General features: G+C 41.5%; 1 protein-coding gene across 2 annotated transcripts in view; it reads left to right on the top strand.

Moving 5' to 3' along the window:
- Positions 1–20,928, top strand: part of LOC126266620 (uncharacterized) — an 85,805-nt gene that overhangs the window by 19,010 nt on the left and 45,867 nt on the right. For both annotated transcript variants that reach the window (XM_049970971.1, XM_049970980.1), the window contains exons 2-4: positions 622–714; positions 938–1,090; positions 19,287–19,467. In XM_049970971.1, the coding sequence (XP_049826928.1) occupies positions 622–714; positions 938–1,090; positions 19,287–19,467 (427 nt within the window). The remainder of the gene's footprint in view (positions 1–621; positions 715–937; positions 1,091–19,286; positions 19,468–20,928) is intronic.

The following is a 20,928-nucleotide window of genomic DNA, read 5'->3' as shown; positions in this document are numbered from 1 at the left end:
GTGGTGTACTGAATGACAATGCTGGACCTAGGAGTGGCACTATATCATCTTTTCAGTTGAGTCCCAGTTATGTGTACATCATCATGATGGGTGTAACCATGGATTGAGAATGTGCAAATAAGGAAAATACTTTAAGCATTATTGCAGTAATATAATTTTATTTGAATGAAAACTTTTCTTGTATGTCTAAATAACAATTCTTATCTTCAGTTACTGATGGCCATATGATGTTGAATGTAGTAGATGTGTATTGTTCCTCAGCACACCCACTGTTCCATTGTACATCTGATCTCAATTTATTGTAAAACTTGCACCAGTTTTATTGTCGTATTTTGTCCTCCTTCCCAATTCAGTCTCTCCTCCCCCCCTCTTCCCCCATCTCTCCAGAGTGTGTGTGTCAGTATTAGCTCTTATTTGTATTTCTTGCTGTGCTTCATCTTGTAGACTATGATCTCTCAATCTGCTCTTTTGGATACACGCAAATGGGGTCAGTAAAAAGATGACTTCTTTTCTATTCAGAAATAAATTTGCACAAATTCCTTTCCATAAGTAATATTAGAAAAATTAGTCACAGAAATGGTTGTATCCACAATATCGTAATGCCTTCTGTGTTCTTTTTAGGGCTGAATGGGATGCCACATACAAAAATATTTATTCAAGCAGTACAGAGTTGCAGTTTCTTGCATACGAAAGACTGTTAGTGTGGAAAGCGAGGTATGTATAAATTTTCTGTAAGATACCCTCTTTTTTTATTTTATTTATTTATTTTTATAGAAAAAAAGAAATTCAATTTCTGCACTTATTTGTTCTATAAGATGTAGTGTTCCTCAGTTTTGTGTATTTTATACTTGTTGCATTATTGAAAGTAAAGTACGATTTCTCCTAATGTTGAATAATTAAGGACAATTTTTCACTGAAACTGATTTTGCATTTATAGGTGCCAAAGATTACCTTTAGCAGTGGAGTGTACTATGGGCATGCTGCAAGTGCTTATTAAAGATAAACAGCTTGTAGCACAAATTGACAATGGTTTTATGCATCCATATCAGGAACATGATCTTCGTCTTCAGTATTCCACATCAGTCATGAGGTAACAGATTTTTTCTTGTTCTTTTCTTCATATTTGTGTTTCCACACATACTTGGTTTGTAGTAGATAGACCCATAAAAGGGTGAAGATATATTTCGTTGTTGCATGTGGGAGATTATGTCTTTGTAATATTTGATTTGTTTGGTAGATTTTCAAAATCTCACCTGTGCACATTACTATTTTTTTTCCTTTTTACTCCAATTTTTCCTTAAAGTATGAATTTATGTGTTTGATTATTCTTACTCTGATGGGCTGATCAGAGCTTGCTTCCCTCATTATTCAATAACCCTCTACAATTAATCAAATAAAGTTATGCACATAATTTACTGTGAAAATATGGTTGGAATTCAGCTCCAGTAATACTGAAGAGTTCAACTGTCCCTTATGTATAGAGGAATTACGGTATGCTGTATCTGTGGCTCACAGTAGGACATCAGGGCCAGACAGAGTGCACCATGACATGTTTCTTCATTTGAATGTTGAGTCAAAGAACTTCCATCTTAAGATTTTTTAACAAAATCTGGTCTGAGGAACAATACCTTAATTTCGAGGGAAGTGATCATGAACCTGCTCCTGAAAAATCTGAGGACTGCATCAGCCTAAAAATAATAATCACATTTTAGTGCTGGCAGGTATAGGGGAGACACTCGAACAAATTATTGACTATTGTTTGGTATGGGTTCTAGAAACTAGAGATATCCTGAGTCACCTTTGGCATCGCTTTCATTGTTGTTGTTGTGGTCTTCAGTCCTGAGACTGGTTTGATGCAGCTCTCCATGCTACTCTATCTTGTGCAAGCTTCTTCATCTCCCAGTACCTACTGCAACCTCCATCCTTCTGAATCTGCTTAGCGTATTCATCTCTTGGTCTCCCTCTACGATTTTTACCCTCAATGTTGCCCTCTAATACTAAATTGGTGATCCCTTGATGCCTCAGAACATGTCCTACCAACCGATCCCCTCTTCTAGTCAAGTTGTGCCACAAACTTCTCTTCTCTCCAATCCTATTCAATACTTCCTCATTAGTTATGTGATCTATCCATCTAATCTTCAGCTTTTTTCTGTAGCACCACATTTCAAAAGCTTCTATTCTCTTCCTGTCAAAACTAGTTATCGTCCATGTTTCACTTCCATACATGGCTACACTCCATACAAATACTTTCAGAAAAGACTTCCTGACAGTTAAATCTATACTAGATGTTAACAAATTTCTCTTCTTCAGAAACGCTTTCCTTGCCATTGCCAGTCTACATTTTATATCCTCTCTACTTCTACCATCATCAGTTATTTTGCTCCCCAAATAGCAAAACTCCTTTACTACTTTAATTGTCTCATTTCCTAATCTAATTCCCTCAGCATCACCCGACTTTATTCGACTACATTCCATTATCCTCGTTTTGCTTTTGTTGATATTCGTCTTATATCCTCCTTTCAAGAGACTATCCATTCCGTTCAACTGCTCTTCCAAGTCCTTTGCTGTCTCTGACAGAATTACGATGTCATCGGCGAACCTCAACATTTTTATTTCTTCTCCATGGATTTTAATACCTACTCCGAATTTTTCTTTTGTTTCCTTCATTGCTTGCTCAATATACAGATTGAATAACACCGGGGAGAGGCTGCAACCCTCTCTCACTCCCTTCCCAACCACTGCTTCCCTTTCATGTCCCTCGACTCTTATAACTGCCATCTGGTTGCTATACAAATTGTAAATAGCCTTTTGCTCCCTGTATGTTACCCCTGCCACTTTCAGAATTTGAAAGAGAGTATTCCAATCAACACTGTCGAAAGCTTTCTCCAAGTCTACAAATGCTAGAAACGTAGGTTTGCTTTTCCTTAATCTTTCTTCTAATATAAGTCGTAGGGTCAGTATTGCCTCTCATGTTCCAATATTCCTACGGAATCCAAACTGATCTTCCCCGAGGTCGGCTTCTACTTGTTTTTCCATTCGTCTGTAAAGAATTCGCGTTAGTATTTTGCAGCTGTGACTTATTAAACTGATAGTTCGGTAATTTTCATATCTGTCAACACCTGCTTTCTTTGGGATTGGAATTATTATATTCTTCTTGAAGTCTGAGGGTATTTCGCCAGTTTCATAAATCTTGCTCACCAGATGGTAGAGTTTGGTCAGGAATGGCTCTCCCAAGGCCGTCAGTAGTTCCAATGGAATGTTGTCGACTCCGGGGGCCTTGTTTCGACTCAGGTCTTTCAGTGCTCTGTCACTCTTCCCGCAGTATCGTATCTCCCATTTCATCTTCATCTACATCCTCTTCCGTTTCCATAATATTGTCCTCAAGTACATCGCCTTTGTATAGACTCTCTATATACTCCTTCCACCTTTCTGCTTTCCCTTCTTTGCTTAGAACTGGGTTTCCATCTGAGCTCTTGATATTCATACAAGTGGCTCTCTTTTCTCCAAAGGTCTCATTAATTTTCCTGTAGGCAGTATCTATCTTACCCCTAGTGAGATAAGCCTCTACATCCTTGCATTTGTCCTCTAGCCATCCCTGCTTAGCCGTTTTGCACCTCCTGTCGATCTCATTTTTGAGATGTCTGTTTTCTTTTTTGCCTGCTTCATTTATTGCATTTTTATATTTTCTCCTTTCATCAATTAATTTCAATATTTCTTCTGTTACACAAGGATTTCTACTAGCCTTCATCTTTTTACCTACTTGATCCTCTGCTGCCTTCACAACTTCATCCCTCAAAGCTACCCATTCTTCTTCTACCGCATTTCTTGCCCCCATTCCTGTCAATTGCTCTCTTATGCTCTCCCTGAAACTCTGTACAACCTCTGGTTTTTTTTAGTTTATCCAGGTCCCATCTCCTTAAATTCCCACCTTTTTGCAGTTTCTTTAGTTTTAATCTACAGGTCATAACCAATAGATTGTGGTCAGAGTCCACATCTGCCCCTGGACATGTCTTACAATTTAAAACCTGGTTCCTAAATCTCTGTCTTACGATTACATAATCTATCTGAAACCTGTCAGTATCTCCAGGCTTTTTCCATGTATACAGCCTTCTTTTGTGGTTCTTGAACCAAGTGTTAGCTATGATTGAGTTGTGCTCTGTGCAAAATTCTACCAGGTGGCTTCCTCTTTCATTTCTTTGCCCCAGTCCATATTCACCTACTACAATTCCTTCTCTCCCTTTTCCTACTACCAAATTCGTCACCCATGCCTATTAAATTTTCGTCACCCTTCACTATCTGAATAATTTCTTTTATTTGATCATACATTTCTTCAATTTCTTCGTCATTTGCAGAGCTAGTTGGCATATAAACTTGTACTACTGTAGTAGGTGTGGGCTTCGTATCTATCTTGGCCACAATAATGCGTTCACTGTGCTGTTTGTAGTAGCTTACCCGCATTCCTATTTTCCTATTCATTATTAAACCTTCTCCTGCATTACCCCTATTTGATTTTGTGTTTATAACCCTGTAGTCACTTGACCAAAAGTCTTTTTCCTCCTGCCTTCGCACTTCACTAATTCCCACTATATCTAACTTTAACCTATACATTTCCCTTTTTAAGTTTTCTAACCTACCTGCCCGATTAAGGGATCTGACATTCCATGCTCCAATCCGTAGAAAGCCAGTTTTATTTCTCCTGATAACGACATCCTCTTGAGTAGTCCCCACCCAGAGATCCGAATGGGGGACTTTTTTACCTCCGGAATATTTTACCCAAGGGGATGCCATCATCATTTAATCGTACAGTAAAGCTGCATGCCCTCGGGAAAGATTACGGCCGTAGTTTCCCTTGCTTTCAGCCGTTCGCAGTACCAGCACAGCAAGGCCGTTTTGGTTATTGTTACAAGGCCAGATCAGTCAATCATCCAGACTGTTGCCCCTGCAACTACTGAAAAGGCTGCTGCCCCTCTTCAGGAACCACATGTTTGTCTGGCCTCTCAACAGATACCCCTCCGTTGTGGTTGCACCTACGGTACGGCTATCTGTATCGCTGAGGCACACAAGCCTCCCCACCAACGGCAAGGTCCATGGTTCATGGGGGGAAGATCGCTTTCATAGTACCATCCAAAATTTAATACTCCACGAAGGAGCAACACGTGAGCGTTTTGTGACTGCTGCACTTGAAAGGAAGATTTTTTTGATATTCAACAGGCCTTTGATATGTGAAGATACAAAACTGCGAGACAATTTTATGGATTGGGCTTCTGTGGTTTTTTTCCCCCATTGTGATTCTTCATTTCAGGGTGGTATTTTTGCTCAGAGTTGTCAGTACACACACATACACCAACATACCGAGTAGAATAGTGTCTCCTAGGGAGCCATGTTAAATGTTGTTCTTTTTGTGATAGTTGTCAATAACATAGTTGTCACAGTGAGACTTCAGTTTATTGTAATGTTTTTAATCAACATAAACTGTGACTGGAGGACACCTCTTGTTTTAAATAATTGGTTAAGTTCCTCATCTTTGATGAGAAACTCATCTGGCTGTCACACCTGAAGAATCTTAAAGCAAAAGCTGTGAAGAGTCTTTAACACCTTAAAAAGACAGATAAGATAGTCGGCAGGTCATACCCATCATCATTTTACAGTGCTCAGTTACGGCGGGAGCATGGCTGTATTGTATATGGTTCTGCATAACCCTCCTGTGTAAATATCTTGGACTCAGTTCACTGTGAGGATATTATAATGATGACAGGAGCAGTCAGGACAAGCTGAATACGTATTCTCTTTCCTGACACTGGGGCACTACTACTGTTCCTCTGGCAGAAGTTCTTCATGATATGTGCTCTCTGCTCTATCCTTCGATCTCTAGCCTTCAATGTTCTTGTCTGACAATTGGCACAACAAATGTATGTAAATTGCTGAAGAGCAACGAGACCATTTGACATTAGAGCAAAGAAATGGCTTGCAGAGATCGGGGTTGTGGACTTGAGTATCTTAACACAATGTTCTCCCTGGTTAGTGCAAAGCCAAAGTACAAGAAACCTTGTTTTCCATATTTTGTTTAAAAAAAGCTTTTTACAAGTTTTTGGAGGAATACTGAAATTTAAGTAATTTAGACTGATGATGCAAAGCAGGGCCACATTGTAACATTGTAAGCGACTGAGTAGTTTCCTCTGACAGTGCCCTCAGAATTATACATCCAGGTGAATTTACAATCTTTGATGCAGAGCTGTGCGCTGTCCTTAAGACAAAGGAGCAGTTGAGGGTCAAGCAGTGGGATAACTTTCTCATCTGCCCTGATTACTTAAATGTTGTACAGACCATACAGAAAAGTACCCACCTGACAAAGTAGTACAAGACACACTTCACATATTTTGGTGTCAAGGGAAGGAAGTATCATTCTGTTCGTATTGGGCCATCTGGGAAACTGAGAAATGAGCAAGCTGACTCTGCAGCAAGGCATGCAGGCAAGGAAAGTAATGTACTTCTATGTGATGCCCCCTTGAGTGCTATTACCTTGGTGAGATGCAGAAAATGTATGGCTGGAGGTGAAACTTTATGAATTAAGGTTACTGAAACCTACAGATTTGTCATGCCGAAAATCATTTGTCACACGGGTGCAAAGGTAGGCTGTAAGGTAATTGAGGACAACTCACTGCTTCTGACACTGGGGTACCTCCTCCAGTGGGAGGAATCATCAGTGTGCTGTTCTTGCGGCATACCAGTGTTAGTGTACCGAATCTTATTTGATTGCAGTTTTATGTTCTGACAAGAGGGCAGTAGTTTTTCTTGATATTGATTTGCCCAGTTTTAAACAATGAGTGTGAAAAAGGTTTTAAGAGTTTGTGTGTTGTCAAGACTCTTGCCCAAATTATTGAGCAAATTATTCTAATGTTTCATGGAGTGGCTGGTTCATTCTTCTGTAGTCAGTGATCAGTCCAGTCATGATTGTGTGAATTAGTCTTACAATTTTAACTGTGTCCATTTCTCCTTAATACATGTTATTAAACTTAGACTCAGAATTTTATTCAAGTGGTCTTAACATCCATGTTAGGAATGCTACACAAGATTTACTTGTTCTCACAGTCGCTGCTCTTTTCCTGTTTTTATTGCCACCCAACAACTTGTACCATGGAATAACTTCTAGCACTTTCCTCTGCTAATTCTTGTTTTACTTGGTATGTTATGTTACGGCAGAGGTAAGTGGCACAGTAGTGGGCACGTTGGACTCCTATTTAGCAAGATGACTATTCAAATCTGTGTCTGACTACTCAGATTTAGCTTTCCCATGATTTCCCTAAATCACACCAGGCGAATACTAGGATGGCTCTTTTGTAAAGGGCACGGCTGATTTCCTTCCACATCCTTTCTTAACCCTGCTTATGCTCCATGTGTAATGACCATGCTGTCAACTGGATACTACTCTGATTTTCCCAACTCTGTATTATGTCATGACTGTATTACAGTTTCATTTAAATCTGAGGAAAGGGCATGAACTTGGATGTACACATAAATACTACCATGTGGGTTTCTGTTACACACTAGCTGGGTGTACCTGGCTTCACTTACGGAATCGGTATGAGATTGTGTGGTAGTTGGAATAAAAGGATAAACTTTAAAGTATAAGAGGTAAAAAAAATATTGGAAATGTATTCTGTTTACAATATTCTTTTACAAACAACATTTTTCATTTTGTTATCCTGGTTATATACATACAAATTTTTCGAATTTACAACTCAAGAGCAAGCTACGTATACTTGAGTGCTAGAGAAGCAAGAGTCTTCTGGGTTGATGCTGCAGTATTTTAAGGTTTGACTTTGCTCTTTGTTAATTGTAAAACTGTAGGCTAATTTGTTGGAAATTGCAATCTCTTAAATTGGAATGGCAGTTCAGTAGAGATCAGCAGTATTTTGGGGTAAATAGTGTTTGTCCTTTGTACTTTCCAGTCATAACTTCGGCTTTGATGATGTTAATCAGTATCTGTTTGATGATCATCCTTGTGCCATTATACAGTTTTAGTGAGTTGAGATTTCTGAGTTGTATGATCGAAGATCCAATTTTAGGTCAAAGATAGTGTATTGGTCGTCCTGGTACTTGCAAAGAGTTTAGAGATTCTGTAGTGTATTTCACACTTGCTTCAAAATTTACCACTGTGTTGATCGATTTGTATATTCTCTCTACACTAGAAATTTTATTTTTAATATTAAATTTGATTATTTTTTGTTGCCAAGATTTACCTTTCAAATAGACAGTCCAGATTGGAATAGTTGTGAACAATCTTTGGATAAATTTGGTCAGTGTTCATTTTCAGCAGTGGCTATTTTGCAGAAATCACTTTTGAATTTAATGAGGCCAGTCATCTGGTCAGTGGGATGTGTGCCTTCAACTGTTAGTAAAAGTTGTTGAGCAACTTGTGATATTGTTAGGTCTTTCAGTAGTTCAACTCACATTTTTGTTATTCACAGTATGTGTGGCCAGAGATGTGATATAAAATAGAAAGAAACTTCCACATGGGAAAAATATATTAAAAACAAAGATTCCAAGACTTACCAAGCGGGTAAGCGCCGGTAGACAGGCACAATAAAATAACATACAAAATTACGAGCTTTCGCAACCGGCGGTTGCTTCATCAGGAAAGATGGAAGGAAAAGGAAAGATGAAAGGATGTGGGTTTTAAGAGAGAGGGTAAGGAGTCATTCCAATCCTGGGAGCGGAAAGACTTACCTTAGGGGGAAAAAAAGATAGGTATATACTCGCGCGCACACACGCACATGCACACACATCCATACATATACAGACACAAGCAGACATATTTAAAGGCAAAGAGTTTGGGCAGAGATGTCAGTCGAGGCAGAAGTGCAGAGGCAAAGATGATGTTGAATGACAGGTGAGCTATGAGTGGCGGCAACTTGAAATTAGTGGAGATTGAGGCCTGATGGATAACGAGAAGAGAGGATATATTGAAGGGCAAGTTCCCATCTCCGGAGTTCGGATAGGTTGGTGTTGGTGGGAAGTATCCAGATAACCTGGACGGTGTAACACTGTTCTGTCCAATGGCCAGCTTCACACATCCGTCCACATCAAACCCACCAACAAGCTACAGTACCTCCATTATGACAGCTGCCACCCATTCCATATCAAACGGTCCCTTCCCTGCAGCCTAGACCTTCGTGGCAAACGAATCTGCTCCAGTCCCGAATTCCTGAACCATTACACCAACAACCTGAAAACAGCTTTCGCATCCTGCAACTACCCTCCCAACCTGGTACAGAAGCAAATAACCAGAGCCATTTCCTCATCCGTTCAAACCCAGAACCTCTCACAGAAGAACCCCAAAAGTGCCCCACTTGTGACAGGACACTTCCCGGGATTGGAGCAGACTCTGAATATGGCTCTCCAGCAGGGATACGACTTCCTAAAATCCTGCCCCGAAATGAGATCCATCCTTCGTGAAATCCTCCCCACTCCACCAAGAGTGTCTTTCCGCTGTCCACCTAACCTTCGTAACCTCTTGGTTCATCCCTATGAAATCCACAAACCACCTTCCCTACCCTCTGGCTCCTACCCTTGTAACCGCCCCCGGTGTAAAACCTGTCCTATGCACCCTCCCACCACCACCTACTCCAGTCCTGTAACCCGGAAAGTGTACACGATCAAAGGCAGAGCCACGTGTGAAAGCACCCACGTGATTTACCAGCTGACCTGCCTACACTGTGACATGTCTGCTTGTGTCTGTGTATGTATGGATGGATGGATGTGTGTGTGTGTGTGTGTGTGTGTGTGTGTGTGTGTGTGTGTGAGTATATACCTATCCTTTTTCCCCCTAAGGTAAGTCTTTCCGCTCCCGGGATTGGAATGACTCCTTACCCTCTCCCTTAAAACCCACATCCTTTCATCTTTCCTTTTCCTTCCCTCTTTCCTGACGAAGCAGCCGCCGGTTGCGAAAGCTCGAAATTCTGTGTGTGTGTTTGTGTGTTTTATTCATTGTGCCTATCTACCGGCGCTTTCCCGCTTGGTAAGTCTTGGCACAATGAATAAAACACACACACAGAATTTCGAGCTTTCGCAACCGGCGGCTAAGCACGCAATTGATTTTGCTTTCTGGTGTTGACTTCGGGCTAACTGGAAGTGTTTCTCGGAAATCAACTGAGATTGTGAGTAAAGCTTTTCCCATCATTTAAGTGTTTCCTCACAATCCTTGTAATGTTCTGTCCTTGGCTTAGAGTGATTTTTTTTTTTTTTATGTGCCATTGTGCATTCATCCCAGAAGATAATTTTAGATTGCTTTAGAAATCCACCCCATCCAGATGCTGTTGAGATTTTACATACAGGGAATTTTTCTTTGGCTGTATTCAATGGTAATTGTAGGATGGAATTGGCAGTTCATCATCCTTCCATAAGTGTGGCAGCAACGCTGGATGATGCCAGTGCAAGTGCAATACGTTGTTTACACATAGTTCCGTCAGCAACAGATTTATTAGAAACGTTTTCCCGATGCTGCCTAGTGAGTCCAAAGGTTGATGTATTCTTCTGTGTGTAGTTTCTTCTGATTCAGTCTTACGTAAAGCATCTGTTCTGCTTCTGTTTTTGTGTACATATCTACCAAGAATTGTTGGAATAAACAGTGAGTGTTGAGAATGTGATTGTATGTTTGATTGTCTCTGGTCATAAAGTGGTAAGCAATAGAATGCCTTGGAAGGGACTTTTTTGTTTGTTTCTACCCCTGCTTCGGTCGGATTTGTGTCTCATTAATGACATGTCCTCTCTACACAGAAATACTAATTGACATTGGAGGGCATTGTGTGAACGGTGTGTCTCTGTAATGTTTTTGTAGTCCTTCTCTTCTTCATTGTACGATTCTGTCACAGCTTGTGTTTTCATTGTTCACAATTACAATGACGACGTTGTCTATCTGAGGTGCATTAAATCAATGTTTGTGTTCTACATGTGGTCTTTTGCTGGCTTGAATTATAACTTTATAGTCATCAGAAATCATTGTCTAGTGCAGTTTTGAATACGTGAATCAGTTGATTGTATTTGTGTAAGATCCTCTGTACATCTTGGACTACTTCTCATCTCAGTATGCTGATATTTATGTATCATTGACAAATTTCTGCTTCTTCATTTCTGATGAAATGTACTTGTAGAAATTTATGGTCTTCGTTGAGTAGTGGTGGTAATGATCCAATGTTGTGATAGGTTTGTCCTTGGATGGAAAAAACATAATCAGTTTCATCTCTATTAGTGTTGATCGAAGTGACACTGAAAGAAATCATTTGGAAGTAGGCGTTGTATGCTTTTACATTTTGAAGAAAGTGTTTTGATTCTGGAGTTTCCCCAATCACGTAACGTAAAAATTCCTGTGGAGGTGCTTCCAGTGATGGTAATCAAAATTTTCCATTCATGCAACAGAATCCTGGTGTTCCTCTACTCTATTTTTGTGCATTGCAAAGTTGACAGATGTTATCAATTTTTCTGATTACGGTGTGTTTGTGTTTGTTAGATTCTTTCATCAGTTTGTAGTGGAATGCTTCATTTGTTAGGTTGTACTGTTTACTTGCCCTCATACACACTCCTTGTAGGGTGACATTTCCATCGCTGGCTTGAGTTTGTAGTCTTTTATTATAAAATTGTGTTGCAATTCTTGAATCTCCAATCCGTTCATTTTGTTGTTCTTTGGTTTCTCTGTTTCTGATGGTTCTCATTGTCATTCATTGAGAACTTAAATGTGCTTTATGCTCTTCATGTGTTTTGTGTTTTCGCTGTTCTTTTCATTTTCGCCATTTTGCTTCAGAACTGATGAGACCACCACCTGCTTTATGTTTGGGCATTGTATAAAATTTAAATCAAATCAACTTTTTATTAAGAAATATGCTAAGTCCACATCAAACACTTTTCATTCATTATTTTTTATTTTTATTTAGTCGCTGTATCACTTTGAATATTCACACTTCACTGTTTTGTTTTTATTCACTCACTGCACTACTTTTTCGGTTCCTTCCATCAGCGCTGATAAGAAACTGATGTTCAGACTCATGATGGGTCTTGCTTTATATACCCCTACCAATGGGTAGCCCCACCAGTAGCGAATTCCAGAACATACCAAAAAGACTTTGAATGGTCCACAATGTTCCAGAACATTCCTCAACATTAGAGTGTGTTCTGGAATGTTCCATAATGATGTGGGCTGTTCTGAGATTTTCCTGAACATTCTCGCATCTGCCTGTATGTTCCAAACCATTCCCGAACATCCCAAAGCTTCCCAGATCATCATGGAACATTCCAGGTGGTTGTGGAATGCTCTTGAACATCCTGGAATGTTCTCGAATAGTCTTGAATGTTCTAGAAATTTCTAGAGGATGAAGCTTCTGAGCCCTTATATCTTCATAAGCACATCCATCAGTTAAAAATGGGAACCTTCTTCATGGATGGGGGGATAGAGAACTACTACACCATGTTAACTCCCTTAATATTACTAGGACTCATTTTTGAGTTTTGGTGGCAAGCACATTGTACACTTACTTTTATAATACAGTTTTTATTTCAGTGTTTGATAAGCGAACACAATCTTTGTTGACATTGCCATACAATATTTAAAGTGTGAAATTTGTGTCCATGGGCCATTGTCCCAAGATCACCACTTACGACAAAAAAAGTACTTTCGCTGTCTGATTAATTCACATTCTGCAAAGACATTGATGCCCATGCTATTGAGCGTCACATACTCATCATCATCATCATCATCATCATCATCATCAGCCTTCTGATTAAAATTACACATTCCTAGTGGTCTTCATGACAAATGGCATGTACCATGCTTACTGAGATTCCAGGTGAGATCCGTGCTCATATAACATATCATGGTAACCTGAGGCATAGCCTTAGTTATCCTTTAATGGACAATACTTATTTCTCTAATGTTGCAACAAATATTTGTTGTACGGCAAGATAGAGAATTAAAAACTTCGTCAAATTTTGGAGAGATTTATGTCCAAAGTTGCTTTGCACTACACTGATAACCACAGTGATACACTGAGCGCTTTGCCGAACGCTTTGCCGAACGCTTTGCCGAACGCTTTGCCGAACGCTTTGCCGAGCGCTTTGCCGAGCGCTTTGCCGAGCGCTTTGCCGAGCGCTTTGCCGAGCGCTTTGCCGAGCGCTTTGCCGAGCGCTTTGCCGAGCGCTTTGCCGAGCGCTTTGCCGAGCGCTTTGCCGAGCGCTTTGCCGAGCGCTTTGCCGAGCGCTTTGCCGAGCGCTTTGCCGAGCGCTTTGCCGAGCGCTTTGCCGAGCGCTTTGCCTGAACCTCTGCGTTGGAGAATTACACCTCAGTTTTTTGCACCCTCAAATGACCGATGGAAAGGAATGCCCTCTTGTTTGCCACATTGAACCCTATAACACCCCATTTACAGAATGGGAGCTCCTCAGTGCCCTTGCACATTGCCCTGATACAGCTCCTGGGCCAGATCAGATCCACAGTCAGACGATTAAACATCTCTCTGCTGACTACAAGTGACATCTCCTCATCTTCAATTGGATCTGGTGCGATTGTGTCTTTCCATCACAATGAGGAGAGAGCACCATCATGCTGGTGCTTAAACCCAGTAAAAACTCATCTGATGTGGATAGCTATTGGTCCATCAGCCTCATCGCCATTGTTTGTAAGTTGTTGGAACGTATGGTGTGTCGACGGTTGGGTTGGGTCCTGGAATCAGGTGGTCTACTGGCTCCATGTGAGGGCGGCTTCCACCAGGGGCACTCTGCCACTGATAATCTTGTGTCCCTCAAGTCTGTCATCCTAACAGCCTTTTCCAGACGCCAACACCTGGTTGCTGTGTTTTTCGATTTACGAAAAGCGTATGGCACAACCTGATGACATCATATCCTTACCACATTATATGAGTGGGGTCTTCAAAGCCCACTCCTGATTCTCATCCAAAATTTCCTGTTGCTTTGTACTTTCTATGTCCAAGTTGGTGCCTCCCATAGTGCCCCCTCCCCCCCCCCCCCTCCCTTCCCTGCCTCCCATATCCAAGAGAATGGGGTCCCGCAGGGCTCCATATGAGTGTATCTCTATTTTTAGTGGCCATTAATGGTCTAGCAGCAGCTGTAGGGCCGTCCATCTCACCTTCTCTGTATGCAGATGACTTCTGTATTTTGTACTGCTCCACCAGTACTGGTGTTGCTGAGTGGCACCTACAGGGAGCCATCCACAAGGTGCAGTTATGGGCTCTAGCCCTTGGTTTCCAGTTTTCGGCCACAAAGTCATGTGTTTTTCACTTCTGTTGGCGTCGTACCATTCATCCGGAACCAGAACTTTACCTTAATGACAATCCGTTCACCGCAGTGAAGACAAATCGATTCTTAGGACTGGTTTTCGGCACCTGGTTGACCTGGCTTCCTCACCTCTGTCAGCTTAAGTAGAAGTGCTGGCAGCACCTCAATGCCCTCTGCCGCCTGAGCAACACCAACTATGGTGTAGATTGCTCTATGCTGCTGCAGCTCTACAGAGCCATTATTCAATCCCGCCTTGGCTATGGGAGCCTGGTTTATGGTTTGGCGGCACCCTCAGCTTTGTGTTTACTCAACCCAGTGCACCACTGGTGTTTGCCTAGTGACAGGAGCTTTTAGGACGAGTCTGGTGGCCAGGGTCCTGGTGGAGGCCGGAGCCCCTCAATTGCAGGTTAGGCGTGCACAATTGCTCTTAAATTATGTTGCACATGTTCGTATTTCTTCTTTTCCTGCCCATGGCGGTTCATCTCCCACATTAGCTGCCAATGTCGGGGCTTACATTTGCATTTCTTGTGCGATCCCTTCCCTCTGAACTGGAGTCCTTGCCTTTAACGCTGCCAATGTTGGGGCTTACATTTGCAGTTCGTGTGCGATCCCTTCCCTCTGAACTGGAGTCCTTGCCTTTACCACCTACACTTGAGGTTCTTTTATGAACACTTCCACGGTGTACACCTAGCTGCGGCTTCGCCTGGACTTTGCATGTGGCCCTAAGGACTCAGTTAACCCAGCGACTCTGCTGTCACTTCCTCTTGATTCTCACCATGTACGGGGCCATGAAGTGTTTTACACCAATGGCTCAATGGCAGATGGTCATGTTGGCTTTGCCTATGTTCATGCAGGACATATAGAACAGCACTTCTTGCTGGGTGGCTGCAGTGTTTCCACTGCAGAACTGGCTGCCATATCTCGTGCTCTGGAGCACATCTGCTCATGCCCAGGCGAGTCATTTCTCCTGTGTACTGACTCCTTGAGCAGCAAACAAGCTATTGACCAGTGCTACCCTCATTATACTTTCGTAGTGACCATCCAGGAGTCCATCTATGCCCTGGAACTGTCCAGTCATTCAGTGGTGTTTGTATATACCCCAGGTCACATTGGAATCCCAGGCAACAAACTTGTTGACAGGCTGGCCAAACAGGCTACGCGGAAACCGCTTATTGAGATTGGCTTCTCTAAAACTGACCTGCGTTCTTACGCCACAAGATTTTGTGGCTTTGGGAGACAGAATGGCATAACCTCAGTATGCACAAGAAGCTGCGTGCTCTTAAGGGAACTACGAACATGTGGTAGACCTCCATGCGCACCTCTCACAGGGACTCTGTGATTCTCTGTTGGCTCCGCATTGTCATACGCGGCTGTTGCATGGTTACCTCCTCCATCCCGAGGACCCACCTTGGTGTCGCTGTGGCCCACAAATGCCGGTTGTCCATTTCTTGCTGGACTGCCCACTTTTAATTGCTCGTTGTTGGACTTTTAACTTTGCCAGCATCCTACCTTCGGTGTTAGGCGACAGTGCCTCAGCAGCAGCTTTACTTTTATGTTTTATTCGTGATGATGAGTTTTATCATTTGCTCTAAGTTTTAGCACATGTCCTTTTCCCCTGTGTGTCCTCCACCCTAGTGTTTCCGGGCGGAAGTTTTAATGTGCTGCAGAGTGGCTGGCTTTTCCCTTTTATCGTCATGGCCAGCCAGCCATGGTAACCTGCTTTCTTGTTTTAACCTCTTCTACCTGTTCCTTGTGTCTTTGTGGTTTTCTTGTTCCCTTTTGTCCATTTAAGTGTTTGTTCCCCTTCAGTTATTGTTCTGGTTTTTCCTTTCATTCTGTTTTGTGTTGTAAGTCTCATTGTCTTATTGTCACCTATGTGGCATTGTTTCCTTCGGAACGAGGGACTGGTGACCTCGTAGTTTTGCCCCCTCCCCCCTCTTTTAAACCACCAACCACATGTTCTCCTTTCTTGCTAGATTGCCCGTTACATGAAAAGGAAAGGAAGATTCAGAGATTCACAGCTCTCAGCTGTCTTTGCTATTCTGAGGCCCAACAGGAATTCAAACATCTCCACCCGGTATTTTTAATGTCTGCCGTTGCTTCTCATGTGTGTTCTCCTCCTCCTTACTCCTTACCTCCATCCTGTTCCATCCCCCTCCCCCTCCCCCTCCCTGCTGGTTCCTGTTCCCTTCCCTCATTGAATTGCTCCTCCTGAGCCAGAGAAGAAACCATCTTCTCCAGCACCCACTGGGGATGGGCTACTTCAAAGCTCCACACTCTGGTGTCATCAGGACAACTAAGCTTGTTACTTCATGTCGAGATGCAGGACCCACACTCTGTGGGCCTCAAGGCTGCTCATTCTTTTTCAGATCCTGATATTATGGAACTGTACTGGTTACTGTTGTCACCTTCTAGAATTTCAGTCTCTTCTTTCTCTCTATTCTGTAGCTTGCAGTGTATTGCAGGAATCTCATTTCGTGGAAACTCGTTCGCCAACTCTTCGTGGTTTCCAAGCCTTCTGCCAGAACAGAACCCTTTTCGAGCCTCCAGTAGTACCTGTACATTGGCCCGGACAGGCATTGTTGATTCCTGTGATCGTCTTCATGCTGCACTATAAACGATGACTGTTCGGACCCATTTAGACTCTGTGGTAATAGTATGCAGTCTTTATCTCTCAACCTCCCTCTGCCCTCCCCCAGATTGGCCTCCTATGCTTGCCGCTCTTCTTGTCCTCCTCAGACAGCTCCCTTGTCCCTTCCTTCTCCTTGTGTATTTTAATGCCCTTAACTTTCTGTGGGATGGTACGGCAACCACTGACTGGGGCATAAGTGTTGAAGACCTTCTGGCAAGTTTTGATTTCTGCCTCTTCAACACTGGAACCCCCCCCCCCCCCCCCCCCTCACACCCACCAATTGATATTTTTAATATGTTGTTCATGATACTCTCTCCTACTACTGTACAAAAAATTGCAATTACTCAATTATTATCCTGTTTGATCTTTCTTGGTGTCCGTTGACAGGGCTGCTTCAGCCATGCATAATTTCTTTCATTTGTTTAAAAAGTGTGTGTTAATGGCAAGTTGCACATATGTTTCCAGGGTTGCGACAGGTTCTGGAAATCAAGGAAATCGCAGAACATCAGGGAATTTCAAACACTTCAGGGAAATCATGGAAATTTAAAGGAAATTTGAAAGAGGAAAAAAAACTAGTACAATCTTGTTTTTTGTCTCAGTAGATGAAATGGTTTGTTTACTGAGGTGTCATGCATTGTTGCTGGCTGGGTGCAGCTGAGTATGTCCGCCACTACCCTACTCTATCACTACTTCTTCTTCTCTTCCTACCGCTCCCCCAGCTTGCTATCAGTGCTGCCACTACTTCTTGTCACTAGCCAAGAAGCTGCTGACGAGATGCATGAGGAGTGGTTTATTTGGATCTGATTCTCAGAGGCTGTAGACACAGTGGCCTTAAACAGTGGTCATGTGTGCATGAGTTATGTCTGAGTGATTGTGTGAATGCATGTGTCAGCTCTTATTTTCTGACAAAAGCAATGACTGAAAATTTAGTTGTGAGAGGATGATTGTCTTTTCTACATGCTTTCTGTGGGTCAGCAGTCATCTTTACACCGAGTTGCTACCTATCCTCATTATTACTTATTCTCAGAATATTTGAACAAGTTATCTGTTGCATGCACTGATTACTGCAATCTCATTTCCCGACATGCTGTCTGTGGCTTGTGAATTGCTGGCTGCACGAGTAGATTTCCGTAATGGACGAAAACTGCAGGCCGTTTCTGTGGGTATCTGTAATTAATCAGGCCTGTTGATCTGAAGCCATTCGCTTCCCACTAATGTGCAGGCCTTGCTCGTTGGGTGTAGTCTCACAGATCTGCCTGCAGGCAAGGTCTGTTTGTGTGTGAGATAATGCAGCAGATCTTCGTGGTTTATCCGTGAACACAGGACTGCAGTGCTCCTCACCAGGCCAGAGGCCGTGAGTGATGGATTTCAGGAATCATGACTGTCTCACAACAAGTACTTTGTGCAGTGTGGCATTTTATATACTGTTATTTGTTCTAGTACATTTTGGCACTTCAAAAATAGTTTATATGTTAGAAAGTATGGACAATAAGAAGAAGAAAATTGTCAGCTGCTGGCAGTTTGCACTCTGTGTTCTCATATATTTCTCGGAAGAAAAATCACACAATACCTGTAAAACAATAGAGGATAATAACTGACAATAATGAACATAGTAAAACCAGCATTTTGGCGGTCACCAACAGTGTTGGTATTACACAATTCATCCCTGCCTTGTGCACATCGTTCGAGAGGCCTACTTTTTTTCGAGGTTATTTCTGAAATCAGTGAAGGTATTTTAAATCTGTCTTGTGACTCCAAGGAAATGGGTATTTTTGTTATCAAATGTGTTTTGTTTAATTGAAATAAATTAATGTCAGCGGTCTTGCTGAGACAAATATACCACTTGGCTTGCTTCCTCCATCTAAAGCTGGCCGGGGTGGCCGAGCGGTTCTAGGCACTACAGTCTGGAACCGCGCGTCCGCTATGGTCGCAGGTTCGAATCCTGCCTCGGGCATGGATGTGTGTGATGTTGTTAGGTTAGTTAGGTTTAAGTAGTTCTAAGGGGACTGATGATCTCAGAAGTTCCGTAGTGCTGAGAGCCATATGAACCATTTGAACCTCCATCTAAAAACAGTTCATTACTAAAGATGTTGATTTCAGTTGTTAGAATTTTGCTCACATCTGAAAATGCTAAGTTCTTGGCAAGTTTTTCTTAGATATTTCCTTGTTTGTGCTATTGTTTCTTGTACTGAGCTGCACAGACAGATTGTCAGCTTATGTCTTAACTTACCCTTGAGATCTCAAAATTTGTCAGGGAAAAATCCTAAAACTTGCCTGGAAATCGGGGAAATATCGAGGAATTTCACTTGAGGAAACTTGTGGCCACCCTGGTTTCAGAATGTTCAAAATAATTGTCATTTTACTTCTTGTATTGCAGATTTTTGAACCAAATTGCTGTTCTTACGAAATCTTCATCTGATACACTATACCAGGCTGCAAGGAAAATGCATGTTCCTGACTGGTTGGTTGGCTTGCGTCATGACATTGCTCATGGGGCAACACTTCCATCATTGGCACTGTTGAGGAAAGCTGCACAGTTTGCTCTCACATGGTTGCATGTAAGTCTCAGCAGGAGAGTTGTGGTATTTGTGTGATGAAACATGATTGAAACCTTTGTTGCCCTACCACACTCTGCTTATTCTATTTGAGTACTTAGACAAAACATGAAATTTTGTAATTGCAGAGCGTTTTTTTTTTTTTTTTTGTAAATTTAAAACTAAATTTGTCCATCCATAGACCTCTAGTGTAGCACATAGTTTTTCTGTCTATATTTGAATTCATTGGGGAAATTGCCATGAAGACAATATACTCAATCTGTAAATGGCCAATAATAGTACCAATAGTCACCTAACATTTCAGCCCTATATAAAAGTGTTGCTACCACAAAACCTTTGAATTTCCCTCATATTGCAATAAAAGTTTATGCTAATTATAGTACACAGTCAGTCATTATGCAACATATCACATGAGGCTACCGTGACAAGTTCTCAGTTGATTGGCACCAATTCCCAGATGACACTCATGAATTGTAGCTGAATGAACCATTACTGTGGTTTTCTTGTTACATGCTTAAAGACAGATCTCTTTTTGCTATTTAAATTTACAATTCTGTTATTCCATTATCAGTCTCTCTGTCAGCTTATCAAACTACCATAGAGAGAGCTGGAATTCAAATACTTTCAGTTGATAGATAGAATGGGATCCCCCAGCTTAGTTGTGGAAACTACTTGAAGTACTAGATGCGGCTCCAGTTTGAAAGCTGACATTGATAATGACAAGAGTAATACTTCATTACTAGTACCTAGTGTAGTCTTGGGCAAAGGCCTAGTTCAGTTAGTTCGTATCTGTGTAGTATGACAATTATAGGAATCATCACAGAAATCTACCATGCTTGTGGTAAAAATTAGAGAGAATTACCTGAAGGGAAAAAAAAATATTTTGTCAACAGGCAAATCATTGACAATGTCAAGGGGCTCCGGAAAGACCTATCTTTCCAATGTTAAAATTGTGCTTATAAATTACATCTTTTCTAAGTATTTGACCTAGGAAGTTGAAATTTTTACGGGTTATTTATAGGAGTATTGGCTACATCTTAACAATTGGCTTTTAAAAATTTGAGTTCAGTTGTTACGTTTAATTTTGTTATATTGTAATGAAAATTCACTACTTTTTGTGCACTTTTTTCTTTATAAATTCAACGATATACATGTATTTGGAAAAAAGCTGTGTTAAGTTAAGGAGAAGGGACTGTGTAACATCTCCTGAAAATCTGAAGAAACTTGGTTTGGTAGATCCTGAGAAAACATATAATTTGTATTAAAAAATAAAACTTATGGGAATCAAGTGACAAAGTTTGGATTACATTTTTATTGCATTCCAGGTCCATAGGATGGATTCCCTTCATCTTCTGCAAACTCTTTCTCCAGCTTCCTCTTTGTCCTCCTGTTTACTCTGGCTTGTATTTCTAGGCTATTTACAGCCCTGTCGGCAGCCCAAATATCTTCCTTATCTAAATCAAG

This window comes from Schistocerca gregaria, chromosome 1 (assembly GCF_023897955.1).
Source record: "Schistocerca gregaria isolate iqSchGreg1 chromosome 1, iqSchGreg1.2, whole genome shotgun sequence".
NCBI classification, from domain to species: domain Eukaryota; kingdom Metazoa; phylum Arthropoda; class Insecta; order Orthoptera; family Acrididae; genus Schistocerca; species Schistocerca gregaria.
This window is presented reverse-complemented; position numbering and strand designations above follow the sequence as displayed.